The sequence below is a fragment of the Somniosus microcephalus genome, chromosome 4 (genome assembly GCF_052327205.1).
Source record: "Somniosus microcephalus isolate GS21.2 chromosome 4, FLI_Smic_1.0, whole genome shotgun sequence".
Lineage (NCBI taxonomy): Eukaryota > Metazoa > Chordata > Chondrichthyes > Squaliformes > Somniosidae > Somniosus > Somniosus microcephalus.
Genome location: NC_140990.1, coordinates 273,576,801 through 273,604,735, shown reverse-complemented (window position 1 = coordinate 273,604,735; position 27,935 = coordinate 273,576,801). Strand labels below are relative to the sequence as shown.

The 27,935-nt window shown below is 43.7% G+C and overlaps 1 protein-coding gene across 3 annotated transcripts in view; it reads left to right on the top strand.

Moving 5' to 3' along the window:
* The window catches only part of cobll1b (cordon-bleu WH2 repeat protein-like 1b), a 218,859-nt gene that overhangs the window by 177,601 nt on the left and 13,323 nt on the right, over positions 1 to 27,935 (top strand). For all 3 annotated transcript variants that reach the window (XM_085986435.1, XM_085986434.1, XM_085986436.1), the window contains 4 exons: positions 474 to 627; positions 6,927 to 7,022; positions 14,369 to 14,609; positions 16,335 to 16,438. In XM_085986435.1, the coding sequence (XP_085842561.1) occupies positions 474 to 627; positions 6,927 to 7,022; positions 14,369 to 14,609; positions 16,335 to 16,438 (595 nt within the window). The remainder of the gene's footprint in view (positions 1 to 473; positions 628 to 6,926; positions 7,023 to 14,368; positions 14,610 to 16,334; positions 16,439 to 27,935) is intronic.

Sequence of the window (27,935 nt, the reverse complement as noted above, 5' to 3'; positions counted from 1 at the left end):
ACCCGGCTCTGGACTCATCCTCTTTCCACCCCCCCCAAATCACCTTGGCCTCCACCGTTGGCACAATGGTGCAGTAGCCCAAGAGCTCCACCACCTTCTCGTGGGGGTCGGGGAGCAGAGGTTTGGGACCTCTCCCCTGCTCCTTGCACTCTCCTGGTGTTATGTGCCATCTTGCCCTGCAAAGACAAAGAGAATTTAGGCTTGATGTCATTTGAATGTGTGGAACAATTGAAGGTGCATCTGGTCTGTATCTTTCCAGGGACTAGCGCTGTAAAGTCATTGCACAATGAGTTATGCTTCAGATACTTGAGAGACTTGAGCCAAAGGTCATCTGCAAACCATACATGCTGGTGTAATAGGTGTCAAATTTCTTCACAGAAAATAGTTCATGATTTATTCTGTTGCACTTTTAAAATCTGTGAAATGTCTGGCTTTGCCAACATTAATCTTGTTTTCTCTTTCTATTTTTTTAGGACATGATGGGTCCAGGCAGACAAAGGGCAGAGTCACTGCCACTTGGTGGAGTTGCCACATCAAGTAACTCATCTTTAAAAAAGACCAAGAGAAAGGCTCCTCTGCCTCCGAGTAAAACACCTGATGACCAAAAGACCAAAGATAGTAAAACGGGTAATTAAATTTTTTTAACATTTTTTTGTAGCAAAGAGAGTTTGAGTAATACAGTAGAGCTCCATTAAGATGACAGTGCTATAATGTAAATATTCAACGATTGTATATTATGGAATAACTACAAAAAAGAAGGAAATATATTCCTAAATACTGTAGCTTTAGCTTTTTAGCTGAAAGAACATGTACAGTACTCTGAAAAATGTCTCTAATTTTTACAAAAATTAAAATGAGCTACTTTTATTGTTTATCTATGCTTTTATTAAAAATATATCATGGTATTAATGTTTCATTGAAGTATTTGTCTAGAGCAAAAGATTGATATGTAACAAGATCAGATTTATTTTAGAGAATGATACAGCATAATATCAAATGGGAACCCACCATGATGCTTAATTGTGAAATAAATACATACAGTTACTGTACTTTATATGTACTCAAAAGAAGATGTTCCAAGATAAAACTCATCTCTAGATCAAAATAAACTACCTGGACTTTGATGTAGTGGTTTACGGCATCCTTCTCAATGGCCTACTGATTTGTGACATGCTACAGACTGTAAATTAACTTGTATAAGTACATCCAATTGGAAGGAAATTGTCCTTTGCATGACACAATGTCCTAAAGGAAGGAAATTGCTTTTGCTGCTTTTCATGTCCAACAGTAAATTCAAAAGCCCCAATTTTAACTCCGGACAGGGTGAGCGGCAAAACTCCGTGATGTCACCAGTGTGAGGCCTGGATGATTTAAACTCCCAGACCACATTTTAAATGATTGACTGGCTTCCCACTCGATTGCATTGGGAAATGAGCAGCCTGCCCATTTTCATAGCACAATTTCCAGCAGCCCTCTTAAACCAGGTGAGATTGGATTTCCTTCTGCCTGATTCGCATGTTAAACTGCAGCAAAAGGATCAAGTAGGATAATGAGTCTTAGGGCTGCCACCAGGTTTTCAGTTGACTCGGATAAGAGGTTAAACCTAGGCTGCACCTACACCACCTCAAGTGTGCATAAACGATCCCATGTCACTATTTGAAGAAGAGCAGCGGCATTCTCCTGGTGTCTTGGCCAAGATTTAACCCTTAACTGCAACCACCAAAAACAGATGATGTGGTCAATCATTTCATTGCTGTTTGTGGGATCATGCTGTACACAAATTGCTGCTGCATTTACCTACAAAAATAGTGACTGCTCTTAAAAATTAATTAATTCGCTGTAAAGTGCTTTGCAACATCCTGAAGATGTGAAAGGCACCATATAAAGTTATTTCCTTATTATAACCACAGGACAGTGCCATCTGCTGACAGTATGGCTGAATGCAGGGACTTGGCATAAACTTGTGTTTAACCACAATGTAATGCAGCAGGTCCAAACACCATGTTGACACGCTCCAGTTGACCTTTGGATTTTGAGATACTGTACATAGAAAAAGATGGACAAAGAGCGGCTGGTTTATTGAATCTGATCCATTCAGTTATGTTGCAACTGAGCAACATGATCCACAATGTCCCCCACCCACCTGCTGCCATGTCATGTCCTGAGAGAGGCAAAAAAACAGATGGCGAAAAAAAACCTTGGGTCAATTCAAATGGAAAAAATTCAGAGAAATTCCTCTCTGACCCCGAAGGTGATCAAAAATGAGTTCCAGGAGATAGCGGTGACCACGAGTTACATCATCCAACATCCCACTTATATGCAACATATACCTCTATTTATGAAGCCCAAGATCCCACATGCTTTGCTAACCACTCTCTCAATATGTCCCGCCACCTTCAGAGACCCATACACATTAACTCCCAGGTCCCTCTGTCCCTGCACACTCTTTAAAACTGTGTCATTAAGTGTATATTGCCTCTCCCTGTTCCTTCTGCCAAAATGCATCATCCAACATCCCACTTACCTGTTTGTGTGCCACCTGTTTGTAATATCAGCCACCTCCAGGAATTTGTCCAGTTCCTTTTGAACATTAACAGCAAATCCACACTCGCTGCTCAAGCCAACAACTTATTCCAAAGTTGATGATCCTCTGCGTGAAGGAAAACCTACTGACATCCAACTTAGTTCTAGACTTGCGTAACTTAAATGCATGCCCCTCATTTTTCCTAACTTATCTCATTCAAATAATCTGTCCTGATGTACAGTCTAGTTCCTTCATCATTTAAATGCTTCAGTCAAATCACCCCGAAGCCTATGCTTTTCTAGAGTAAAAAGACCAAGCTATTTGAGTCTCTCGTTAAGTGTTTTAAACTAAGTATTAACATAGTGCCCCTCCTCTATCTCCCATCTTGAGGGGACAAGAACTGGACAAAATATTCCAGTTGGCGCTGAACCAAGGTCTTGTACAAGGAGACTATGGTGCTTTTTGTTTTATATGTAATCATCTTAGCTATACGCACTAATAGTCTATTTAATTTCGCTATAGCCTCTCTGCACTGGTTGTGAACCTTTAAAACATGTGCACTATAACACCTAGGCCTCTTTCCCTCTTAACAGACTTCAATTCAGGACCGAGCACGGTATACATATGTTTGGTATTAGCCCTACACACATGCATTTATCTAGATTGAATGTTCTCTGCCAGACTAAATAAATGGAAACTCCTTTATCTGGAAGACTGTCCAGCTAATGTGAGGCTATATTAACAAAAAGATGCTAAACTGAAGATAACAATATAAAAATGTATCTGCTGCACAGCCCTTGGTTTTCATGTGTTCTTTATCAGTCCAATAATAATGCTCTGGTAGTATGTAATGGGTGTTAATATTGCACAAGCTTTTTAGCTAACTTGCAATATGGCATCCTAACATCACAAAGAAAATCAGTTTTCTAAACGTTATAGCTTTTAGGTAACAGGTTGGGGGAGAAATTTCAGTTGTCTGCTAAATTGGAACACTTGGTTAAAATGTTATGAATCTGAGTTGCATGTTTTTCTTCAAAATTTTATTTCTTCCCTAATTGTGGTGTTGCAGATCTAATGATAAGACTTCTGATTATTAAATAGGGCTTCTGCTGTGTTTTGCACCCTGCATCTAACTATAGACTGCTTACTACAGGAAACTTTGTGCTATCCGCACCGATGGGACCGAGCTGCTGCCGTTCCCTCAAAACTGCCGGACACTCCAGAGCTAATGTTGAAACATACGGAGACATACGGAGATTTTCATCTCCGTATGAATCAACAAACCCTGTTGCTTAGCAACAGCCTCTAAACAGTTGGCAAGCGTCTCTGGCTGAAGCTGTTGCTTAGCTACAGACGTTGCAGAGCTTGACTGTTCAAAAAAAGCAAAGAAACGAAAAGAATAAAAAATGGCTCCTGATTTTTGCCGGTGGCTCGAGCTTGCCGGATGGTTCGCCTCCGGATAACACAAAGTTTCCTGTAGTATCTTTTTAGCTTTCTACGGGGCACACTGTATCAAGGCAAATGAAGGAAATGGTGAATATTTAGAAATGTAAACTGTTGTACCAGATTAACTGCGATGTGGCCCAGATGTGATGGTCTATATTCTGATTTTTGGATGAGTCGGAGCTAAAGCGCATTGAACCCGCGAATGATGGCCGCCCGGCTGCAAGTGTGTAATGTAATGTGATTAGATCTATTTGCTATTATTTGGAGGATAAACGCTGACACGGACTGGTTGGGCCAAATGAAAATGGCCTGTTTTTGTGTTATAACTTCCATGTACAATGGAACACCTGTATTGTATTGAAGCAAGAATTGACCAGAAGAAATTGTCATGAGTTCAGGACCCATGTAAGATTTGTCTGACGACTCGGTTGTTAATAATGTAGCATCTCAATCAGAAGTCTGTGGGTTTCAGGCCCATACTAAGGGGGGGAAATTTGTCCCCTTAGCGCCTCCCGTTAGCACCAGTAGATGGTGCTAATGCGGCATTGAGACCAGTACCGACAGGTGAGGCAAATCCAGCGGCACACACCAAATCGGGACCCCCTGTAGCACTGCCGGTAACAGCTATCGCCGAGGACCTCAACGCCAGGGAGATTGTGATGTTAGTGACAATCTCACTGAACGCCCGATTTCCCAAATTGCTTTTAGCCACTTGCCTCGCTGCTTGGAGTAAACACCTACAGGGAGAGCTGGCATGCAGCACCAGGAAGCCGGCTGCAGGGACTTTATTTAAAGGGATCATCAGTAATCACTCGTACCTGTCGGGTTAGTGCAGTATCAGTGGCTTTTTGTTAATTTCAGCTACTGCAACAGTTTAATTGAGTAATTTCAAGGTTCTTCTGTATTCGGAGTCTTGTGGCAAGTACAAAGTAGCTACATTTATTCTTTAAAGATTCAAACTGCAACACTTGGTAAGATTAATGGGGACTGTACTGGCATGCCACCTCGCCCTCCAGGATCTATGGTGGAGGGAATGTAGGCAGCGAGAAAGACGGGAACATGTGCGCAGAGGGAGGAGGAAGAAGACAAGGAACAGGGAGGAGGCAGCCGAACAATCGGGCTTCCGGGCGGGCAGTCCGTGATGTGGTGTGCCACCTCCCTCCACATAGTGCAGCAGACCTGTGGTGAGGCCTCCTGCCAGTTGGTGGGTACGGGACTGCCCGCCTTCTCTCCAGCACTAAAACCAATGCCTCCAAAGCTTCATAGGAAAACCTGTGGGCTCTCTCCCTGGGGCAGCGATCTGCCATGAGGATTTGTAAATAAGTGCTCCTTCTCCTTGTCCTCCTTCTTATGGTTGTTGAGGCAGCTGCACTGCCAACAATGCTGAGAATGAGGTGCTACAGCATCAGTGAACCTCCCGTTTAAGTAGTGAAAAAAGCCTGTGGCAATCATGAGTTACGATTAGACTGCACCCGATATGCGTCCAGCCTTTAAGTGTAACGCCAATGAGCTTAGGTTTTTAGACTTGAATTATGACTCCAATCATTTTATTGAGCAGTGAGGACGAATTTTGCATGCAGTCTAGAGCATTTTCGCCTGGCACTAATTCACCATTTTTTGTCCTAACACTGCCCATTCCTTGGCTATAACAAATTTCTAGCCCTAAGAATTTTAACTCCTAATCTAAGCTCACACTCCAGTGCAGCACTGAGGAAATTTTGCACTGTGTGAGGTATTATTCTTCAGATGAAGTGTTAAACCAAGCGTATCTGCTTGTTTTGGTTAATTAAATGAACATTGTAGATCCCATTGCACTATTCTTCATCAACAATAAATTGCATTTATGTATCAGTTTACATGCGCAAGGAGATGTCTTGGAGCTTTTCATAATAAAGAGGAAAGGGATATGGTAGATGCTGAGCAAGGGAAAAGAGGAGGGGGTTCTGATGGCATAGTTGGAAGAAGAGGATTTCCCCAGGTTTTTGGAGGGGATGAGTTAGCAAGATGGAAGAGACCTGGGTGGAGAGGTCCAGAGAGCAGTAGCATACTGGCTGAAGGAGTGGCTGTCGATAGTGGAGCAGAGGGACAAGGAGAAGCAGGGAGTTCCTGTGGCTCCTGGCCAACACACTTCCTTCAATCAGTACCGCCCAAAACAAGATTATAATGACCATTAATGTAATGCTGTTTGTGAGATCTTTCTGCACGTACAATGTATGCTACATTTGCCTACATAACTCCATGCACTTCAAAATAATTTGCAGTATGTGAATTGAATTGAGCTGTTTCTGAGAAATGTGAGAAAGCTTTTTATAAGTTTTAAGTCTTCTATTTCTTTCAAGCCCTATATACAACACTTTCAGCACATCTATATATAAAAAAAAAAGCCACCATCAGAACCCGGGTACTCTTGGAGCAAACACTTAAGGTGCTGCAGCAATGTTTACAATGTTTCTATTACCTCAAAGTAATTAATTCTGTGTGAAGGTGTATGAGACTTGAGAAGGTGCTACCTAATACAGTAAGTTGTAAAATAAGACTTGAATTTTTAGATTTAGTAGTTTTTTCTGAACTATGCAATGTTCTCAGAAGCAAAAGATTAAATTGCACGTTAGAAAGAAGTATGAAGACTTTTTATATTTGGATAGTTAAACATTATTCAACTTTATCAAACATTTAAGAAATTTATAAATTCTTGCCAGTTAAAGATGAATTACTTTTCAGTTGATTTATATCAAGTATTCAACTGGTTCAAAATCTATGTAGTGTTTGTTCTGATTGAAGAATTTGTGTTAAAGATTGATGTACAAATCTTTTGAGCTGTTGTAAGAATTCCAAAGTAATCATTGCCGAAGCACATGTAGTACAGATGTAACTTTAAGATTTCAATAGAGATAACAGATAAATGGAAATATGGTATTTCTGTCTCGACAATAATGTTGCTTTTTTGTTTTGCCAGATTCTAATCTGGGATCAGCGGCCTCGTGCCCGAGTCCTGATGCTGCAGATAAGGCTTCCGTTATTAAAATGTCCTCCACATCAGGTGATGATCAAGGTAAAAATGTTTCTCATTTATCAGCAATTATCAAGCCTTTCCCAAGAAGCATCTGTGTATAATTTCCTTAAATGAGAATTCTGATCAGTTTGGCTATTTAAAAAAAAAAAAAAAAATGTTATATATTATAACACAAAACTCTGTTCTAAAACAATATACTGTAGTACGTACTGTTTCAAAACCATATAGAATATACTGCTTGAAACATTTAATTAAAAGGAGGCCGTTTAATTTTATGACCAGTTAGTACAACTCTTTTTTAAATGTGAATCCATTTACATTTAATGGGGTAGAAATTCAGCTTGGGCTGGAGTGCAAAACTAGCGATAGCGAATTGGCCGCCCATTTTACATTGAAGCCAATGGGAAAGAAAATCAAGCGGAGTGTAAAATGTGCTACCAATCACCCTATCGCCTGATTGGCGCTCCCGTCCAAGACAAATTTCTACCCCATTAAATGTCCTCCTCTGTTTGGAAAAAATGAACACAGATGGAAGTAGAGTTCTGTTTGAAATGTGGAAGTTCATCTTATCACGTATCCATTCAATAACTTGTGATGACTTTGAATTTCATGTGTATGTGTATGTGACTCTTCAAAAAAAAATATATATATAAATAAATAAAAATCAACTTGCTTCTTGTTAGGTTTCTGTTTAGAAAAATGTTAAATGAAGCTATAGCACTAAAATATGCAATTGCACGGTTTAGAGCGAAGGATCATTTTCAACTCATTTAAAATTAAACCTTTAAAAAAAATAAAAAAAATTAACCCAATTTCAGTATATTTTAAATCACAATTGCTGTGTGATGCTTGTTTTAATTTACTGCCAGTAGAAAAATTAACTACTCAGTCTTGAAGTATGGACTATTGAGTAAACTAGGTAACGAGCGTCGTTAGATATTTTTGTGAAGGGAAGAGGTATTGCAATTTTAATCTGTCTTCATTGTGCAGAAAATTGGTTTAAAGTAAGTTTGTGAGTGTTCCATTACTCCATGAGGAATGAGCCACTCTCATTGGTTCTACCCAACACATTCAATTTCCTGAGGATGGGTCCTGCAAGCATTTCTCCCTACGCCCTAGAAAAAGAGACAAATGCTTACCTCTAAGAATATGGGTAACCACTTTGAACTTCTTTGACATTAATGTTTCTTTTATGTAGTCAAATTTGAAATAAAGTTATTGTATCCAATTACTGGTAAGTTGAAGTTTGAAATAAGTCTCTCATGGGAATAGAAATTTACAAATCACTGGCTACTCCCATGCCCAGATTTATTAAAATCATCCCCCCCACCCTGCAAATATTCCAATGAAAGTAGCTTTTTAAAAAAAAAAAATCTCAAGTAATTGACCACTTTCATTCTTGTCTACAGATGTAAAAATCCAGTTCTACTGCAAGAATGAAGTGGCTGGACTGTAACTGTTCTGTGAAATGCTTCATCTTCCCTCCTATGCCAAGTCTGCTGTCTCCTTTGTTGATGTCTTTTTCTTCAACTTAATGAAATTATTTCTGTTCTATTTCCACCATCTCTTCTGTTATCATGCACCAAAGACCACTCTTGTTCTCCTGAATTTATCATCTTACTGTGATTTATCTGTTCTATGTCCTAGAGAATGCTCTTACTGTCGGTTTTCTAAGTATTTTGTTTGTGTACAAATCTGGGGCTGACATCTTTATGTTGATCAAGGAGAAAAAAAAAAGTAGACTTTCATGAAGAGTGGTGGAATGTTGGAAGATGGGCCGTTGATTAATCATATGTGCTCTGAGCATTCCGACCACTCAAATAGGTGTTTAAAAGCCTCTAGAACATTTTGGGGGGGAAAGTCCAAATAAACTTGATTTAAACCCCCTAGTTAAAAGCTATTAATGCGGCATTTCACAGTCATAAGAGACGCATGGAAAGGTAGGCATTACAGATTTATTGAGGATTATGAATGCAAGGAGTTGCAAATACCAGTGATGCAGCGACTAGTCTTGAGGTTTCCCAATTATACCACAATATGTTGTGACAAGGAAAATTGCAGAGGGAGGTCCAGAAAAACAGAGGGTATAAAAGGCTCCTAAGTTGGAGCACGGCCTACCACAACAGTCTCTGTTATCTAGGCAGCGGGAATGTTTTGAGGAGGGTCATGTTTACCAGAAGTTGTGTCACCTGGGTTTATGAAGACCTGCAGGGATAGTCAAACATCCACATTTCACGGTGATGACAATAAAGGTCACTACTGCTTTCAACGTTTGTCACAGAGAGGTGAATACGAGAGGGTCTCCAGTCTCCTGCGCTCAGTCATTTGACACTGTATTTTCTTTTGAACATATTTACAGTTGTGGAACTGTTAGTTGCCAATCCATTTTTATTGTGTATTGCATTTGTTTTTGTTTGTCTTTTGGGCAACTGATGGTTTACTTTCTGCACAATGAAAGAATGACAGACTACAAGATCTAGTAACACTGAATTAATTTAATTAAGTTCTACAACGTTAGTGATGTATGTATTCGATTTGTTTTGCTATTGTGTTTGTCCTTGTGGTGTCATGAGCTTTTGTACGTTGACTGTGGATGTGCTGGCAATGGTTGATGACTGCATAAGCGACTGTAGGGATTACAGAAGACCTGTTACCCGTAACTGTGACTAACACTGAAGGACCTGCATCAATGCCAGGGATTAGTGCTGTAGTCATACTGGGCTCTGCTTTTGAGTTAGTTTCTACAGTCACTTTGTGTAGGTTTGCTGCTGACATGAATACTGACTGGCTGTACCTGGAATTCCAAGCATCTCACTGGTGGAAGCATTTCTCCAAGATACCTACTGAATGTGGAACGTTGGTCATTCCATCAGGTTTTTAGAATGCCTCCATCATGGCTCCATTTAAAAAAATTAATTCACAGGATGTGGGTGTCGCTGGCAAGGCTAGCATTTATTGCCCATCCCTAATTGCCCTTAACTGAGTGGCTTGCTTGGCCATTTCAGAGGGCAGGTAACATAGGAATAGGAGTAGGCCATTCAGCCCCTCGAGCCTGTTCCGTCATTCAATGAAATCATGGCTGATCTGCGACCTAACTCCATATACCCGCCTTTGGCCCATATCCCTTAATACCTTTGGTTAATAAAAAGCTATCACTCTCCGATTTAAAATTAACAGTTGATCCAGCATCAATTGCCATTTACAGAAGAGAGTTCCAAACTTCTACCACCCTTTGTGTGTAGAAATGTTTCCTAATTTCAGTCCTGAAAGGTCTGGCTCTAATTTTATGACTATGTCTCCTAGTCCTACAATCCCCAACCAGTGGAAATAGTTTCTCTCTATTTACCCTATCAGTTCCCCTTAATATCTTGAAAAGTTCAATCAGATCACCCCTTAACCCTAATTTGTGCAATCTCTACTCGTAATTTAACCCTTGAAGTCCGGGTATCATTCTGGTAAACCTACATTGCACTCATGCCAAGGCCAATATATCCTTCCTAAGATGTGGTGCCCAGAACTGCTCAGTACTCCAGGTGTGGTCTAACCAGGGCTTTGTATAGCTGCAGCATAACTTCTACCCCCTTGTATTCTAGTCCTCTAGATATAAAGGCCAGCATTCCATTAGCCTTTTTGATTATTTTCTGTACCTGTTCATGACATTTTAATGATCTATGTACCTGGACCCCCCCCCCCCCCCCCCAAGTCTCTTTGGACCTCCACTGTTTTTAGCTTTTCACCATTTAGAAAGTACCCTGTCCTATCCTTTTTAGGTCCAAAGTGGATGACCTCACATTTGCCTACATTGAAATCCATTTGCCATAGTTTTGCCCATTCACTTAATCTGTCGATATCCCTTTGTAATTTTATGCTTTAGCTAATAAAAGCTCTGTCCCCGGCGCTGTACCGCCTGCTCTTGGTAGCGACGGGTTTACAGTCGCGGGTGAGGTTGGCGAACAGGGAGGGGGGCGGGACCTTGAGGGTGGATAGGCCGCAGGTGGTACGCGGTGGGCGGTTTAAAAGCTGCTGGTTGTCGACTGTGAGTGGGGGGAGGGGTCCACCGTATGCCAAAGTGACACTCTGAAGGTGGGATTGGAAGTCCAGCCCTAGTAGGACGGCAGCGCAGAGCTGGGGCAGGACGAGAAGTTTAAAATTTTTATACTCCGTGCCCCTAACCGACAGGGTCACAACACAGTAGCCGCTGATGTCTGTAGAATGGGACCTCGACGCCATCGAGATCCGGTTGCGCGTTGGCCGGACAGTGAGGGAGTAGTGGCTCACCGTGTCTGGATGGATGAAACTCTCCATGCTTCCGCTGTCAAACAGGCAGGTCGTGGCGTGGCCGTTTACTTTGATGTCCATCATGGACTTGGACAGGTGATGCGGGCGAGCTTGGTCAAGTGTGACGGAGGCTAGTGTATGGCTGAGCGAGCTGCTGTAGTCTGCGGGTGAGGCGGTGGTCGGGTCTGGAGACAAGGTGGCGGTCGAGTGTGGTGAACAAAATGGCGGTGCCCACGACGTTGAATAAAATGGCGGAGAAGATGGCCGCCCCCACAACTCACATGAGGCACTGCCGGCGTCGGTGGCCTTGATCAAAGATGGCCGCCCCCACGACTCACACGAGGGGATACTGGCATCTGTGGCCTTGATGAAAGATGGCCGCCCCACAGCTCGCATGAGGCACTGCTGGCGTCTGTGGCTTTCCCCCTGCAGGCCTTCGCGAAGTGGCCTTTCTCGTGGCAGTCGGAGCAGGTCGCGTTTCTTGCAGGGCAGCGCGCGCCCTCTGGTGTTTCGCCTGGCCACAGAAGAAGCAGCCGGCGGCCCGATCGCGGGGCTCCGATGTCGCAGCCGGTACCGGGGGTGGCGGTCCCGATCGGTTCCGGGACGCCGACGCTGTGGTAGGTCCCAGAGGCAGCGGTGCGAGGGGTATTGCGGCCGGGGTCGAGCCCGAGTCCCAGGGTCGCGTAGCACAGTACCTGGAGTACGCCTCGAGGTCCCGATGGGCCACTTCCAGAGAGCGAGCGAGGGCTGCCGTTGTATTCAAGTCGAGGTCCTTTGATTCGAGCAGTCTTTGCCGTGAGTAGTCGGACCGAAGGCCTTTCACGAAGGCATCGCGGATATTCCCTTCAGTATTTTCTGCAGCCGTTACAGCTTTAAAGTCACAGTCCCTGCCGAGTGTTTGTAGCGCCCGTAAAAATTCATCTACAGACTCTCCTGGCTGTTGCGAGCGGGATCTTAGGAGATGTCTGGCATACATAGAATTTACAGGGCTCCGGTACTGCTCTTTCAGCAGGTTGAGGGCGTCCTCGTATGTAGCAAGGTCCCGGATGAATGCAAATACTTTAGGGCTCACCTGGGCGGTCAGAACTCTTAGTTTGGATCCCGGAGGCATGCCGGATTCTCCCAGGTAGGATTCGAAACAGCTCAGCCAGTGTTCGAAGTCGAGGGCTGAGTTCGCTGCCTGTGGGTTTAGATCCAGGTACGGCGGTCGGAGGGCTCGCAGCCAGGCCGGCTGCTGGGGCTGTTGTAGATGGCCGTTTGGCTGAGGCTGTACGTCTGACTGGTCGTTTGGCTGCTCCGTTGAAGACATTTCAAAATTTAGCCAATAAAATTGATATACCTATCAATTCAGTTCATGAAAAGCGACGAGTTAAGTTAGTAACTATAGGTTTTTATTGGCTAAATAACAGAGCCCACCCTCGTGGGTGATCGGATCCAACAAGGAGGAATACCAGCCAGTCGACCACCTTTATACCTGGGCAAGCAGGCGGAGCCATGGGGCGGAGTCAGCTGTGGTCAGCCCAGGTATAACAGCGTGACAAGAGGTGACCTAGTGTAGTGATACAACAGTGTAAACAGTGATAACCATAGTGTAACGATATAAACAGTGATAACCATAGTGTAACGATAGTGAACGATAAAAGTGGTTTACCACACAGAGTATTCCTTAATATGAATTCCAAATGCACAGCTCAGTGCTGTAAATGGGAAACGTTGACCGTGAAAAATCCTTCTGGCAGCTTTAATATCAAATAGGAGGGAGGGATACAGCTGATCTGTTGGCTGGGATCTGGCAAGCTGAGCTCTTGTTTGTGGCAGTCATGGCATTTCATAATTTGTATGAAGGGGTACTGTTTACATCGACTGAATGTAGAATTTCTGATCAAGTACAAATTATACATGTTGCAAAGTCATTCACTTCAAATTCCAATTCATATCTGAGTTGGTTCACCCCTGCTGCCAGGCAGCAAGCAAAAACAACACCCACAGGAAGAAAGGACATGGTGAACCTACAACCATTCCCTTGCAGCCCACTTTCTCCGCCCCCTCCCCACCGCAACCCGCCAGCAGAAAAGGGATTTGCCTGGTACACCCTGCTCTCAGCAGCAACTTGCACCTTTCTTCCCAAAGTAGCCTTCCAAAGGTTTTCACATCATGGCTCAACCAAAGTCTGGCAGCCCCCTATCTGAAGACCAACAATTGAGATACCTCCTGGACTCCTCCAGAACACAACAGCACCTCCAGCAGCCCTGTCCACCAGGTCTAGATGCAAAAGCAAGTGCCAGATACAATTCTCAGATGGAAGTCAGTTGAGGTGCCAACATCAGTGTTCACTTTGGGGTGGAAGGCTGCTATGGAAGAAGCCCCATCATGATAGATTCGGGAGCTTGGAAAGGAATATGCCACAAGGGCAGTACATTCGAGCTAGTGGGATCAGCTGTGCACTGTTGCGGGTCGGTGCAAGTTTTGGCAGGCTTGGTATCAGTCAGGATGGTATCCTGTTTGCACCCAATTTTTGATGTTGACTCATTATCATAATTATGTATACCTCAAAGCAGAGCACGTCAGGATCCACCAGCACTAACGGAAATAATCTCAGTTCATGCCATAACCCACCCAGTAGCCAGAGCCTGCAACTTCAAGCAGACGTAAAGCAGTGTTTTTTTTGCCATTAGACCATATATACTGTCGCCATATGAGACAAGGTAGGTTGCCATTAATGTTAGGTCAGAAGCATTTGCAGGTAAATGTTGACATTTTTATAATGGATTTTGTCATCGACAGAGCCTGATAAGTTTTCAATGGATTTTGAAATTGAATATTGTGACCCACTCAGCATGAAAGATGTGTGTGTTGCCAGTATTCTAGGAGAATTTGTGCAGGTTTATTATCTGATGAATAAAAGATTTTAAAAAAACATATACTTGTTGCAACATGTTGTTTAATGAGTTTGTTTTGAGGGGTTATTTTTCCTTTCAAAATACAGATCTGAAAGATGTGTGCTCAGTTGCTGAACCTTTTATTTTGATAAACCGCTTTGTAAATTGATGAAGTGCTGTAGCTTGTTCATTAATGCTGATACTTGACTCTTGTTTTCCTGAGTGCAGCTGGCATTGGATCTGAATATAACCTTGAGGAGATTGTTGAAACGGAAGAGACAAGAGCTCTAGACATTGATGATGCAGAAGGTACTATTGTTCAGAAAGGAGAAGAGGCACTGTGCCCGCATGTTTCCATAGATTTTCCATCCAATTCTGAAAATGCACAGACTTCAGTACCTGAACACTCAGGTGTGCATAGTCCCTCTACGGCAACAGATAAACAAACTGATACGAAATCCGAGGGCAAGTAAGTACTAGTGAAGGATAGTGTTGGTGGCATCTTGTGTACTTTATAAGACTGTTTCACAATCATATTTAAACTGTTCCCAAAATATTGTCTGCTCGATTTACCTAATCTAACCTTTTAAGCGCAAAAGTAATTTAATACTTAAATAGAGCGTAAGTTTGCTTGCTGTCGCTTATGATGTACAAGAATAGTATGGCTATGAGGCATAATGTACATTATATTGTGACATTGCGTTCCAGTTGTCTAGAGTGTAAAAGATCCACAGCAAGTATGAGGCAAAAGTGTCTTTCAGCGATGTAAAATGTTGAATATTTAAAGCCTGTTGCCATTTATTAAGCAGGATTCATTGGATATCTCAACCACTGGAAAGTCATAATTGAAAAGGCTGATTTTGCTCAATACACCTCTTCCTACAATGAGTGGAACTTTAAAATTAGGCCTGCAATCCAAAACTAATAAACCATTCCAGGTTAGAGAGGTCCTGTTGGGAGGCCATCAAAATTAGTAAAGGGATTAGTACTGATTAAATCCAGCAAAGTAATTCAACACAACTGGGGTAAAGCTTTGAACTTGGGTTTTGCAGAACTTGTCTAGCTGTGCTTTAGTGTCCGCAAACATCAAGGAAGCTTTAATGTTAGTTCTGTGGTCAGAGGGCTGTCTGCTGATGCATGGTCCTCTGAGGTAGGACTTAAAAAAAAAAAACAAAAGAAACAACTGGATTGAAGCAATCTCACTACAGGAATTTGATTAATAACTTTTCTGGATCTTTACTGCAATTGTCATTTTGGTATTTGGGACATGTACAAGATTAGTTACCAATTAACACTCATTCACCAAGGTGTTACAGGGCATGCTCTGTACAATTCTTGGCTCCCTTCACTTTTAAACATTTTTTTGTTATTTTGCTGGGTTTTTTTCTTCATCCAAGTTGAAGTTGTCCATGCGTGGAAACATGTTCCATTTTGGAAACCCAGTGTCAACATCAACTTTCTCATGACTTGGCATAGTATGGGCAGCTGCAAAGTAAAGATCTGCATCACATTTAGATGGTTATTTTAATACTTTCTTTTGATTGTAATACTGGATAATTTTATCTTTTAAGCAAAATATTGCCGGATAAATAGAAACATTGAAATTTTAACACAGAAGGAGTTCTTTCTTGCCTGCTTTGGGTTGAATTTACACAATCCCATTATTTTGCTTTCTACCCAAACTAAGCCAGGCATTCTCCACATACCCTACTATATTTTTAAAGTAATTATCCAGTACCTTTATTGAATAATTTAATTTATTACCGATAATCACCTGGGGCAAAACATACCACATTGCGTTAACTTTTTGTGTGAAAGTTTCTTGATGTATCCAGTGCTTACCTTAACACAATGGCTTCAATTTACCAACCAATGGAAATCTATTTACATTTTCTATACATTTTATCATTTTGAACAGGCCCAATAGTGATGCTTTCAAAAATGATTTCAAAACTGGGAAATAGTTTTAGATTACACTGGCACAGTGTAAGATGAAATGTATGTTTAATTTGAAGTATTGGTCAGCATAACTATAAATGTTCTCTTTACAACACGGACACCCCCCCCCCCCCCCACACTTTAAAAACTTTTTTTTTTTTTAAACATTCTGCAAACTCCGTGCATAAAAGAATACAAGCCCACTGTAATACTTGTGCCTCCACTTTATCGTCTTTTTTGACTTGTGTTTCAACAGAGTAGGTGTAGCTGAAGGTGTCTATAATCAAATTGCGACGGAAAAGAATGAAAATTCAATGATGGCAAATATGGATAAGGATCTGTCGGTGGTGAACGCGTATGGTAAGTGCCATATGTAAACAACACAAATAAATCTATCTGGTATTCTAGGCCTTCAAAAATGAGATTAACATTTAAAGTAATCCGTAAACTGGATTATTAATTTTCTTGTTTAAATATATATGCATGTGCATTATTGCTATTTGTTTGCGCTTATCTCAGGATGTAGATGACACTGGCATGTTGCATTTATTGCCCCACCCTAATTATTTATAAGTGAGCTTGCTGGGCCACTTCAGAGGGGAATAAGAGTCAACCACATGGTCTGGATTGGAGTCACATGTAGATCAGACCAGGTGTGGAGGACATACGTTAATCAGTTATCAGTTGTAAATACAATTTAGCGCAAACTGATAAGATTCATTAATATATTGCTATTTAGTGTAAATCTTTAGAATCATAGAATTGGTACAACATGGAAGAAGGGCATTTGGCCCGCCGAGCCTGTGCCAACTCTCAGCTAGTCCCACTCCCCCGCCCTTTCCCCGTAGCCCTGCAAATTTTTCCTTCAGATACATATTTTTGAAAGATAAGATTGAGTCTGCTTCCACCGCGCTGCATAAAGAAGTTTTTTCTTACGTCGCCTTTGGTTCTTTTGCCAATCACTTTAAATCTGTGTCCTCTCGTTCTCGACCCTTCTGATATTGGGAACAGTTTCTCTCTATCTACTCTGTCCAAACCCCTCATGATTTTGAACACCTCTATCAAATCTCCTCTCAATCTTCTCTGCTCCAAGGAGAACAACCCCAGCTTCTTCAGTCTATAAGAACATAAGAAATAGGAGCAGGAGTAGGCCATTTGGCCCTTCGAGTCTGCTCTGCCATTCAGTAAAATCATGGCTGATCTTTTACCTCATCTGCACTATCCCATATCCCTTGATTCCCTTAATATTAAAAAATCTATCGATCTCTGTCTTGAATATACTCAATAACTGAGCCAACACAGCCATCTGGGGTAGAGAATTCCAAAGATTCACCACCATCTGAGTGAAGAAATTTCTCCTCATCTCAGTCCTAAATGGCCGACCCCTTATTCTGAGACTGTGACCCCTGGTTCGAGACTCCCCAGCCAGGGGAAACATCCTCCCTGCTACCCTGTCAAGCCCTGTAAAAAATGTTGTATGTTTCAATGAGATCACCTCTCAAGGGTGGTGGCAACAAAAGCACATCAGAGGCTCGGTATTCTGTGGTGAGTGTCTCACCTCCTGACTCCCCAAAGCCTTTCCACCATCTACAGTACAAGGCACAAGTAAGGAGTCTGATGGAATACTCTCCACTTGCCTGGATGAGTGAAGCTCAACACCATCCAGGACAAAGCAGCACACTTGATTGACACCCTGTAAAGTCTGTGGGTTGTGCAGTTAATTACGACACAGATTTCAGGAGTAACATACAACAGGACTTTACTATTCGAAGGTCAGGGCGAATCTGCCCTATAAATCATGCCACAGCACTTATATACCGGTGTGGTCACCGTCGGTATTACCGTATACAGAAGCCAAACAAGTAGTGCCACACCTAAAATAGTTCTCTTAAAGGTGAACGGTTACATACAATAGTCTCTTAAAGGTAGAAGGTTACATACACTACAATCCTCCCTTTTTAGCTTACAACATACGTATTCCCCATTAAACATAACACATATTCAACTTCATGTAAAACAATTTACAGATATAGTCTCTGCGGAAAACAGTTCACAGGTTCAGTCACTGTGGGAACAGTTCACAGATTCAGTCTCTGGTCTTGACTCGGTCCGAACAACATCTCTGTGGTGTAGCTGGTTCACATTGCTAGCGTGACTCATCCAATAGTCTTTCCCTTGACGTAACAGCTTGAACTTCCGTCCTGCTGAACCAGCAGTGCTGACTTTTACAAACAGCTGGACTGCCTTAGTAATTTTTCCCTACTTTCCCATTAGAAGTGATAATGATTTAGATGGTTATCATCTTCGGCTTCGGCTTTTCCTTTTTTGCTTCTTGGAGACTCTCGGGGCTCCCTTATCAGCTGCCAGCTGTAGCGCCACCATCTCCCTATGTTCCTTTAGACTTTAAGTGCTTCATCCTGATTTCTGCACTTTGGGAGTTTTCATCACAAGCTGGGCAGACCAAGTCCTCGTAATATTCCGTGTCACTCAACAGGTCATGGTAATATTCGGTGTCATCCTGAGCTAGTCTAGCGAGAGGGCCTGCTACTTCTTCCTTACCCAACTGGACGTTAGCCGACTGTTGTTCCCTCCCTAGACATCTTTCCTGAAGAGACTTCTTTATGCGTTCATATTCATCCCACTCTTCCTGGGTTTCCTGCAAATCCTTCACTAATGACTTCAATACTTCCCCTTCCATCGGAGATTGATTGATCGGGCTATTCAATCCTTCTACTGGAGCATCTGTTTCAACATTCTGTTGTTCCCATTGACGTGATTCAGCGTACTTTTGGCATCCCAGTAAAATCCGTGTTGCACCCTCAGCTATATCCGTAACTTTTGAGAGCTCCGAACTCCTTCCCTCTGAAGATTGAAGCTCGTGTTCAGATTGTTCCCATTGCAGAGTCTTGTCCCTCAACATATGAAGGAGTTGGCTGACCGTTAACTCTTCCACGGGAACACTGTGAATCAGAGTCTTCTCCATTTCATCCACCTTTTCCTCCAATGCTTTCACCTTCTTTTCCTCTTGGACTTTGGCTTTCAGCGCTCGGAGAAGTTGTGCCATGATGCTATCTAGCTCTTGTGCCATGATGCTCTCTAGCTCATGTCTTACAGTCTCTGTGTTTCTTACAGTTTCCTTTTCTTCCACTGAAAGGATTCCCAGTTGACTCTGTTCTTCAAGTTGTTGAACCTCGGTCATTGCCGCCTCATATTTGTCTTGGGTTTCCTTCAATAATTTTCTGAGTTCTTGGACATCTTGCCTTTCATGTTCTGCCATGTCTTTCACCTCTAATTTCTCATCTATGGATGGAACTTCTACCGATGAGTCTGTCTTGGCCTTGAGCTCATCAAGAATTTCCTGCAGCCTTTGGACTTCTTGCTCATGTTCAACCTTTAGTTGCTCATATGCTTCTACTGAAACTAGCTTTTCGGAGGTTGCCGAGTTAACCCCCTCCAGAATTGTAGCCTGGACCTGTTCATACTGTTCTTTCAACTTCTCACACTCTGCTTGTAAGGAGTCGTAGAGAAGAACTGGAATAAAATCCTGGCTTCCTGAAGATTCCTCTTCATTTGCTTCTTTCGCAATTTTCTGTTGGAGTTCAGCCAAGGCTGCTATGCTATCTGCCTCTCGAAGTCTCACTGCCATCAAATCTTCTTTATTCTTGCAGTCTATCTCAGCCATTTTCCCTTTACTTTCATTTAACTGAGTGAGTAGTCCCTTATTCTGGGCTGAGAGATATTGCACCTTCTCCTGTAGACCATTGCACTCCTTCTCTGTTCGACCTAGCTGGTTACTGCTGATTTGGTTCTGTTTCAAGTTCCAACATCCTTTGCTTAGCTTCTTTCAGTTTCGCCCCTATAAGCTCCTCTTGCAACATGGCCACATTATTCTCATCAGGTAAAGAAGCGTTTCTCTTTTCTATGCCCAAGATTTTTTTTCTGCATCTCTTTAAGTGCACACTGCGATTCAGCTTCTCTTAACCTTGCCTGCACTAGCTCCGTCTCCAATTGCAGAACAAAATCCTCAGTGTAGCGTGGGTTGCCTTTATGCTGTATCTCTAGATCATGCAAATATTCTAACTCCTGAACATCATAAGGGAGATGTGATCGGTAATTGGTCACGATGGCTCTATGGTCGCTCTCTGCTTGAGCCAGCAGGTTCTGTTGTCTTTCCAGACTCTCCCATTCGGTGTCATAGAACTTTTTCATTGTTTTCATCTCTTGTACGAGACGGTAACTCAATTGTTCTAATTGTTGTCGTACTTTGAGATAACGTTGAGTTCGAGCCCGGTGTTCCTCCGTAATGCATATGTCTGTAACTTGAACAGACTCAAAATTCTCTGTCTTTATACACGCCATCGTTTTTCCAACCTTAGTCAGTGAGTTCATGTTAACCTTGTTTTTCATACTTGGGCTGGACTTATCGTCTTCCGGCTCAGAGTCTGAGCTGCTTGTCTGCACCGAGTCCTCACTCGTCATTGCTTGTAGGTAGTGCCATTCCATGTCTATTTTCTTGATCCACTCCCGTCCTAGAAGTGGTGGTCCTCCCTCAGGTAGTACGTATAAGTTCATTCTTGGGTGTTCTTTACCCCTATCTCTCACCTTGACTCTTATCTTTCCCATGGGGTATACTTTATGCCCCGTGTATGTCTGCAATACGAACTTGGTATCTCTTAAGGGTATATGTGAGAAGAGCCGGTGGTAATCCCTTCGATTTATGACTGATACAGCTGATCCAGTGTCCAACTCCATTTTCACTTGGATTCCAGCTATTTTTAGCATGACCCAGATAGTTTGTAGGTCAGCTTCCTTACTCACATTATGAATTCTCAGACTACCCAGCTCCTGGCCGTTTGGGTCTGAGTCTGAATTCTGTTCGTCTGAACTCTTCTCAGCCACCTTGTGTACCTTGTTGTACTTTTCCTGTGATGGCTTCCTTTGGTTGTTGGTCTTCTTCCCTGACCGGCATACCTTAGCGATGTGACCCAGTTTGCCACATTTCCTACATTCCTGGTTCTTAAACCAGCATTGGTTCTGATCGTGTGTTGTCTTCCCACAGCGATAGCATTTTGTTATACTCGAGGTAATTTGGTCCACACCGAGTGCCGCTGCATTTCCGCAGTTCCTTTCGCTGCGGCTTCGTGCGATGCTGCTATAAGGACAGCCCTGTCAAGTGTAAGGTCGTTCTCTTCGAGTAATCGCTTTTGTGTCCCTTCCTTGGACAGTCCGCATACGAACTTGTCTCGCAATGCCTCTGTCAGATTCCCTTCAAACTGGCAGTATTTCGCTAGTCTACGCAGTTCGACCAAGTATTCCGCGTTGCTTTCGTCTTTCCGTTGCGTTCTCGCATAGAATTTGAATCGTTCAGCCAACATCAACGGTGTGGGGTTCAAGTGATCCTTCAGAACAGCCACTATCTCATCGAAAGTCTGATCCGCCGGTTTAGCTGGTGATAGTAGATGCTTCAAGAGCCCGTATGTCTTTGCGCCCATCGAGTTTAGCAAGGTTATAGCTTTGTCGTCGTCTTCTATTTTGTTGGCCTCACAATAGATCTCGATGCGTTCCACGTACGTGGCCCAGTCTTCTATCTCCGAATTAAAATCGTTGATGTTACCACGCTTAGGCATCTTCCTCTCTTTGGGAACAACACAAGTATTTCTTTAAATTATTATTTCTTTTTTTTTTTCCTAAGATGGCGGTTTTCCCGCGAAAATGGCGGTTTCCCGCTCTTATCTTCTCTCCCCGCCCACTTCAATGGCGGTTTCCCGCTTCCCGCGTTTCTTCCCTGGCGGGAGGGGTACACTTTCCCCACGGGCGACGGCCACTGGCTTTCAGGTTCACAGCCTGCGCGTCGGCTTCAAGGCTTTCCCTTTTTTTAAATTTTATGGCAGGGCGACCGGCTCTGGGTACCCCGTTGACGGCGAACAGGTTCAGCCGCTGGACTGGCTCTCGCACAGTTCCCCTTGCTCGGCTCTGTCTCTCTCCCGCTCGCTCGGCTCTACCGGCGCTGGGTACACCCCGTTGACGGAGGACAGTTCAGCCGCTGGACTGGCTCTCGCACAGTTCCCCTTGCTCGGCTCTGCCTCTCTCCTGCTCACTCGGCTCTACCGGCGCTGGTTACACCCCGTTGACGGAGGACAGTTCAGCCGCTGGACTGGCTCTCGCGCAGTCTCTCTTGGTCGGCTCTGCCTCTCCCGCTCGCTCGGACCCCAATCGCGCCTCCCAGCCCTCTCGCAGTCCGGTGCTTCTCTCCCCGGCTGCGGCTGAGTTTCTCTCTTCCCGCGCCTACGCCCCCGGTCGCAGCGCTTCGTGGCTTCAGTCACCGCCCGGCTTTTCCCGCCGGTTGCGGTCTCTCACGACGCCGTTGGACCCGACTTTTTGTCCGGCTCCTTTTCCCCCTCGACCGTGGTCGAGTGCCCAGCCCTTATCCTCCAGCTATTCTTTTCACTTTCCCTTACTCACAGTCACCGTGGCAGAAGGGACAGTCAGTGCCTGTTGCTGATGGAAGTTTTTGTCGCTAAAGTTTTCCTCCTTTCTATTGCTGCAGCCTTGAGTTTTCTCCCAGCCGAATGACGAGGGCGGTTGCCTCTTTTTGACGCTCTTTCGTTGCTTTGAAATTATTGTTGCCGCAGGGTACGATCGGACTCGTCGCCACTGTAAAATCTGTGGGTTGTGCAGTTAATTACGACACAGACTTCAGGAGTAACATACAACAGGACTTTACTATTCGAAGGTCAGGGCGAATCTGCCCTATAAATCATGCCACAGCACTTATATACCGGTGTGGTCACCGTCGGTATTACCGTATACAGAAGCCAAACAAGTAGTGCCACACCTAAAATAGTTCTCTTAAAGGTGAACGGTTACATACAATAGTCTCTTAAAGGTAGACGGTTACATACACTACACACCCCATCCACCACCTTAAACATTCATTCCCTCCATCACCGACGTACCGTGGCTGCAGTGTGTATCATCTACAAGATGCAATGCAGAAACTCGCCAAGGCTTCTTCGGCAGCACCTCCCAAACCCGTGACTTCTTCCACCTAGATGGACAAGGGCAGCAGGCGCATGGGAACACCACCACCTCCAAGCTCCCCTCCAAGTCACACACCATCCTGACTTGGAAGTATATCGCTGTTCCTTCATCGTCACTGGGTCAAAATCCTGGAACTCCCTCCCTAACAGCACTGTGGGAGTATCTTCACCACACGGATTGCAGCGGTTCAAGAAGGCAGCTCACCAGCACCTTCTCGAGGGCAATTAGGGATGGGCAATAAATGCTGGCCTTGCCAGTGACGCCCACATCCCATGAACGAATAAGAATAAAAAAATCTTCTAAACTCTAGAGAATATAGGCCTAGTCTACTCAAATTCTCCTCATAGGACAATCCACCCCATCCCAGTAATCAGTCTGGTGAACCTTTGTTGCACTCCCTCTGGCAAGTATATCCTTCCTTAGGTAAGGAGACCAAAACTGTACTCAATACTCCAGGTGTGGTCTCACCAGGGCCCTATATAATTGCAGTAAGACGTCTTTACTCTTATATGCAAATCCTCTTGTAATAAAGGCCAACATACCATTTGCTTTCCTAATTGCTTGCTGTACTTGCATGTTAATTTTCAGTGATTCATATACAAGGACACCCAGGTCCCTCTGAACACCAACATTTCCCAGTCTCCATTTAAAAAATACTCTGCTTTTCTATTTTTCCTACCAAAGTGGATAACTTCACATTTCTCCACATTATATTCCATTTGCCATGTTCTTGCCCACTCACTTAGCCTGTCTATATTCCCTTGAAACCTCCTTACATCCTCCTCACAACTTACATTCCCACCCAGCTTTGTATCATCAGCAAAGTTGGATATATTACATTTGGTCCCCTTATCCAAATCATTGATGTAGATTGTGAATAGCTGAGGCTCAAGCACTGATCCTTGCGGTACCCCACTAGTTAAAGCCTGCGAACCCAAAAATGACCCATTTATTCCTACTCTCTGTTTTCTGTCTATTAACTAATAGAAACACATAGAAGATAGGAGCAGGAGTAGGCCATTCAGCCCCTCGAGCCTGCTCTGCCATTCAATGCGATCATGGCTGATCATCCAAATTCAGTACCCTGTCCCTGCTTTCTCCCCATATCCCTTGATCCCTTTAGCCTTAAGAAATATATCCAACAACTCCTTGAATATATTTCATGTATTGGCCTCTACTGCCTTCTGTGGTAGAGAATTCCACAGGTTCACCACTATCTGGGTGAAGTAATTCCTCCTCATTTCTGTCCTAAATGGCCTACCCCTTATCCTTAGACTGTGACCCCTGGTTCTGGACTCCCTGACCATCGGGAACATCCTTCCTGCATCTAGTCTGTCCAGTCCTGTCAGAATTTTAAAAGTTTCAATGAGATCCCCCTCATTCTTCTAAACTCCAGCGAGTACAAGCCCAATTGATCCAATCTCTCATACGTCATTCCTGCCATCCCAGGTATCAGCCTGGTGAATCTTCGCTGCACTCTCTCCATGGCAAGAACATCCTTCCTCAGATAAGGCGACCAAAACTGCACACAATACTCCAGGTGTGGTCTCACCAAGGCCCTGTACAACTGCAGCAAGACATCCTTGTTCCTGTACTCAAACCCTCTCGCTACAAAGGCCAACATACCATTTGCCATCTTAACCACCTGCTGCACCTGCATGCTTACCTTCAGCAACTGGTGCACAAGGACACCCAGGTCTCGTTGCACTTCCCCTTCTCCCAATCTATTGCCATTCAGAAAATAATCTGCCTTCCTGTTTTTGCCACCCATGTGGATAACCTCGCATTTATCCACGTTATATTGCATCTGCCATGCTTCTGCCCAATCACCCAACCTGTCCAAATCATCCTGGAGTTTCTCGGCATCCTCCTCACCGCACACATGCCCACCCAGCTTTGTGTCGTCTGCAAATTTGGAGATATTGCATCTAGTTCCCTCGTCTAGATCATGAATATATATTGTGAATAGCTGGGGTCCAAGGACCGATCCCTGCGGTACCCCACAAGTCACTGCCTGCCACTCAGAAAAAGACCCGTTTATTCCAACTCTTTGCTTTCTGTCTGCCAACCAGTTCTCTACCCAAGTCAATACCTTGCCCCCAATCCCATGTGCCTTAACTTTACACGCTAATCTCTTATGCGGGACCTTATCGAAAGCCTTCTGAAAATCCAAATACACCACATCCACTGGTTCTATTCTGCTAGTTACAACCTCAAAAAACTCTATCAAAGTAACTGAAGTCCCTCATTCTGGGAATCATTCTCGTAAATCTTTTCTGCACCTTATCTAAGGCCTTCACATCCTTCCTAAAGTGTGGTGCCCAGAATTGGACATAGTACTCCAGTTGGGGCCAAACCAGTGTTTTATAAAGGTTCATCATAGTTTCCACACTTTTGTCCTCTATATCTCTTTTTATGAAGCCCAGGATCCAGTAAGCTTTTTTAACTGCTTTCTCAACCTACCCTGCCACCTTCAACGATTTGTGCACACATACCCCCGCATCTCTCTTTTCATGCACCCCCTTTAGGATTGTACCATTTAGTTTATATGTCCTCTCCTTATTCTTTCTACCAAAATGCATCATTTCTGCGTTAAATTTCATCTGCCACGTGTCCACCCATTCCACCACCCTGTCTGTCTTCTTGAAGTCTATCACTATCCTCTTCACTATTCACTCTACTTCCAAGTTTTGTGTCATCTGCAAATTTTTTAATTGTGCCTTGTACAAACATGTCCAAGTCATTAATATATATCAAAGCTAGTTTCGACCCCTAGGGAACACCACTGTATACCTTCTTCCAGTCCGAAAAACAACCATTCACCACTACTAGAGTCAGAGTTTTACAGCACAGAAAGAAGCCCTTCGGCCCATCATGTCCGCGCCGGCCATCAAGTCCTGTCTATTCTAATCCCATTTTCCAGCACGTGGTCTGTAGCCTTGTATGCTATAGTGTTTCAAGTGCTCCTCTTAATGCTTCTTGAATGTTGTGAGGGTTCCTGCCTCTACCACCCTTTCAGGCAGTGAGTTCCAGATTCCAACCACCCTCTGGGTGAAAAAGTTTTTCCTCAAATCCCCTCTAAATCTCCTGCCCCTTACCTTGAAACTATGCCCCCTGGTTATTGACCCCTCTACTAAGGGGAAATGTTCCTTTCTATCTACCCTATCTATGCCCCTCATAATTTTGTACACTTCAATCAGGTCCCCTCTCAGCCTTCTCTGCTCTAAGGAAAACAACCCCAGGCTGTCCAGTCCCTCTTCATAGCTGAAGTGCTCCAGCCCAGGTAACATCCTGGTGAATCTCCTCTGCACCCTCTCCAATGCAATCACATCCTTCCTATAGTGTGGCGAACAGAACTGCACACAGTATTCCAGCTGTGGCCTAACTAGTGTTTTGTACAGCTCCATCATAACCTCCCTGCTCTTATATTCTATGCCTCAGCTAATGAAGGCAAGTATCCCATATGCCTTTTAACCACCTTATCTACCTGTCCTGCTGCCTTCAGGGATCTATGTACATGCACACCAAGGTCCCTCTGATCCTCTGTCCTTCCTAGGGTCCTACCATTCATTGTGTATTCCCTTGCCTTGTTAGTCCTCCCAAAATGCATCACCTCACACTTTTCAGGGTTAAATTCCATTTGCCACTGTTCTGCCCATCTGACCAACCCGTCTATATCGTCCTGTAGCCTGAGGCTTCCCTCCTCGCTATTTACCACTCCATCAGTTTTCGTGTCATCTGCGAACTTACTGATCATACCTCCTACATTCATATCTAAATCATTAATGTATACTACAAACAGCAAAGGACCCAACACCGATCCCTGCGGTACACCACTGGACACAGGCTTCCAGTCACAAAAACAACCTTCGACCATCACGCTCTGCCTCCTGCCACTAAGCCAATTTTGGATCCAATGTGTCAAATTGCCCTGGATCCCATGGGCTCTTACCTTCTTGACCAGTCTCCCATGTGGGACTTTTTCAAAAGCCTTACTGAAGTCCGTGTAGACTACATCAACTGCAATACCCTCATCCACACACCTAGTCACCCCCTCTCAAAATTCAATCAAATTGGTTAGACATGATCTCCCCCTGACAAAGCCATGCTGACTATCCTTGATTAATCCTTGCCTCTCCAAGTGGAGTCTAATTCTGTCCCTCAGAATTTTTTCAAATAATTTTCCTACCACTGATGTTAGGCTCACTGGCTTGTAATTCCCTGGTTTATCCCTACTACCCTTCTTGAATAATGGTACAACGTTGGCTGTCTTCCAGTCCTCTGGTACCTCCCCTGTGGCCAGAGAGGTTCTGAAAATTTGTGTCAGAGCCCCTGCAATCTCCTCCCTTGCCTCACACAGCAGCCTGGGCTACATCTCGTCTGGGCCTGGGGATTTATCCACTTTTAAGCCCGCTAAAACCGCTAGTACCTCCTCTCTCTCTCAATACTAATTTGTTCAAGTATATCACAATCCCCCTGCCTGATTTCTATGCCTCCATCGTCCTTCTCCATAGTGAATACAGATGCAAAATATTCATTTAATACCTCACCTAGATCTTCCAGCTCTACACACAGATTGCCACTTTGGTCCCTAATGGGCCCTGCTCTTTCCCCGGTTATCCTCTTGCCCTTAATATACTTTTAAAACACCTTGGGATTTTCCTTTTATTTTGCCTGCCAGTGCTTTTTCATGCCCCCTCTTCGCTCTCCTAATTTCTTTAATGGAGGATTGGAATATTATGGCCAGAACCTCCATGTTTTCTGCCCTCAATTCCCTCAGCACCCTAGGATGCATCCCATCTGCTCCTGGTGATTT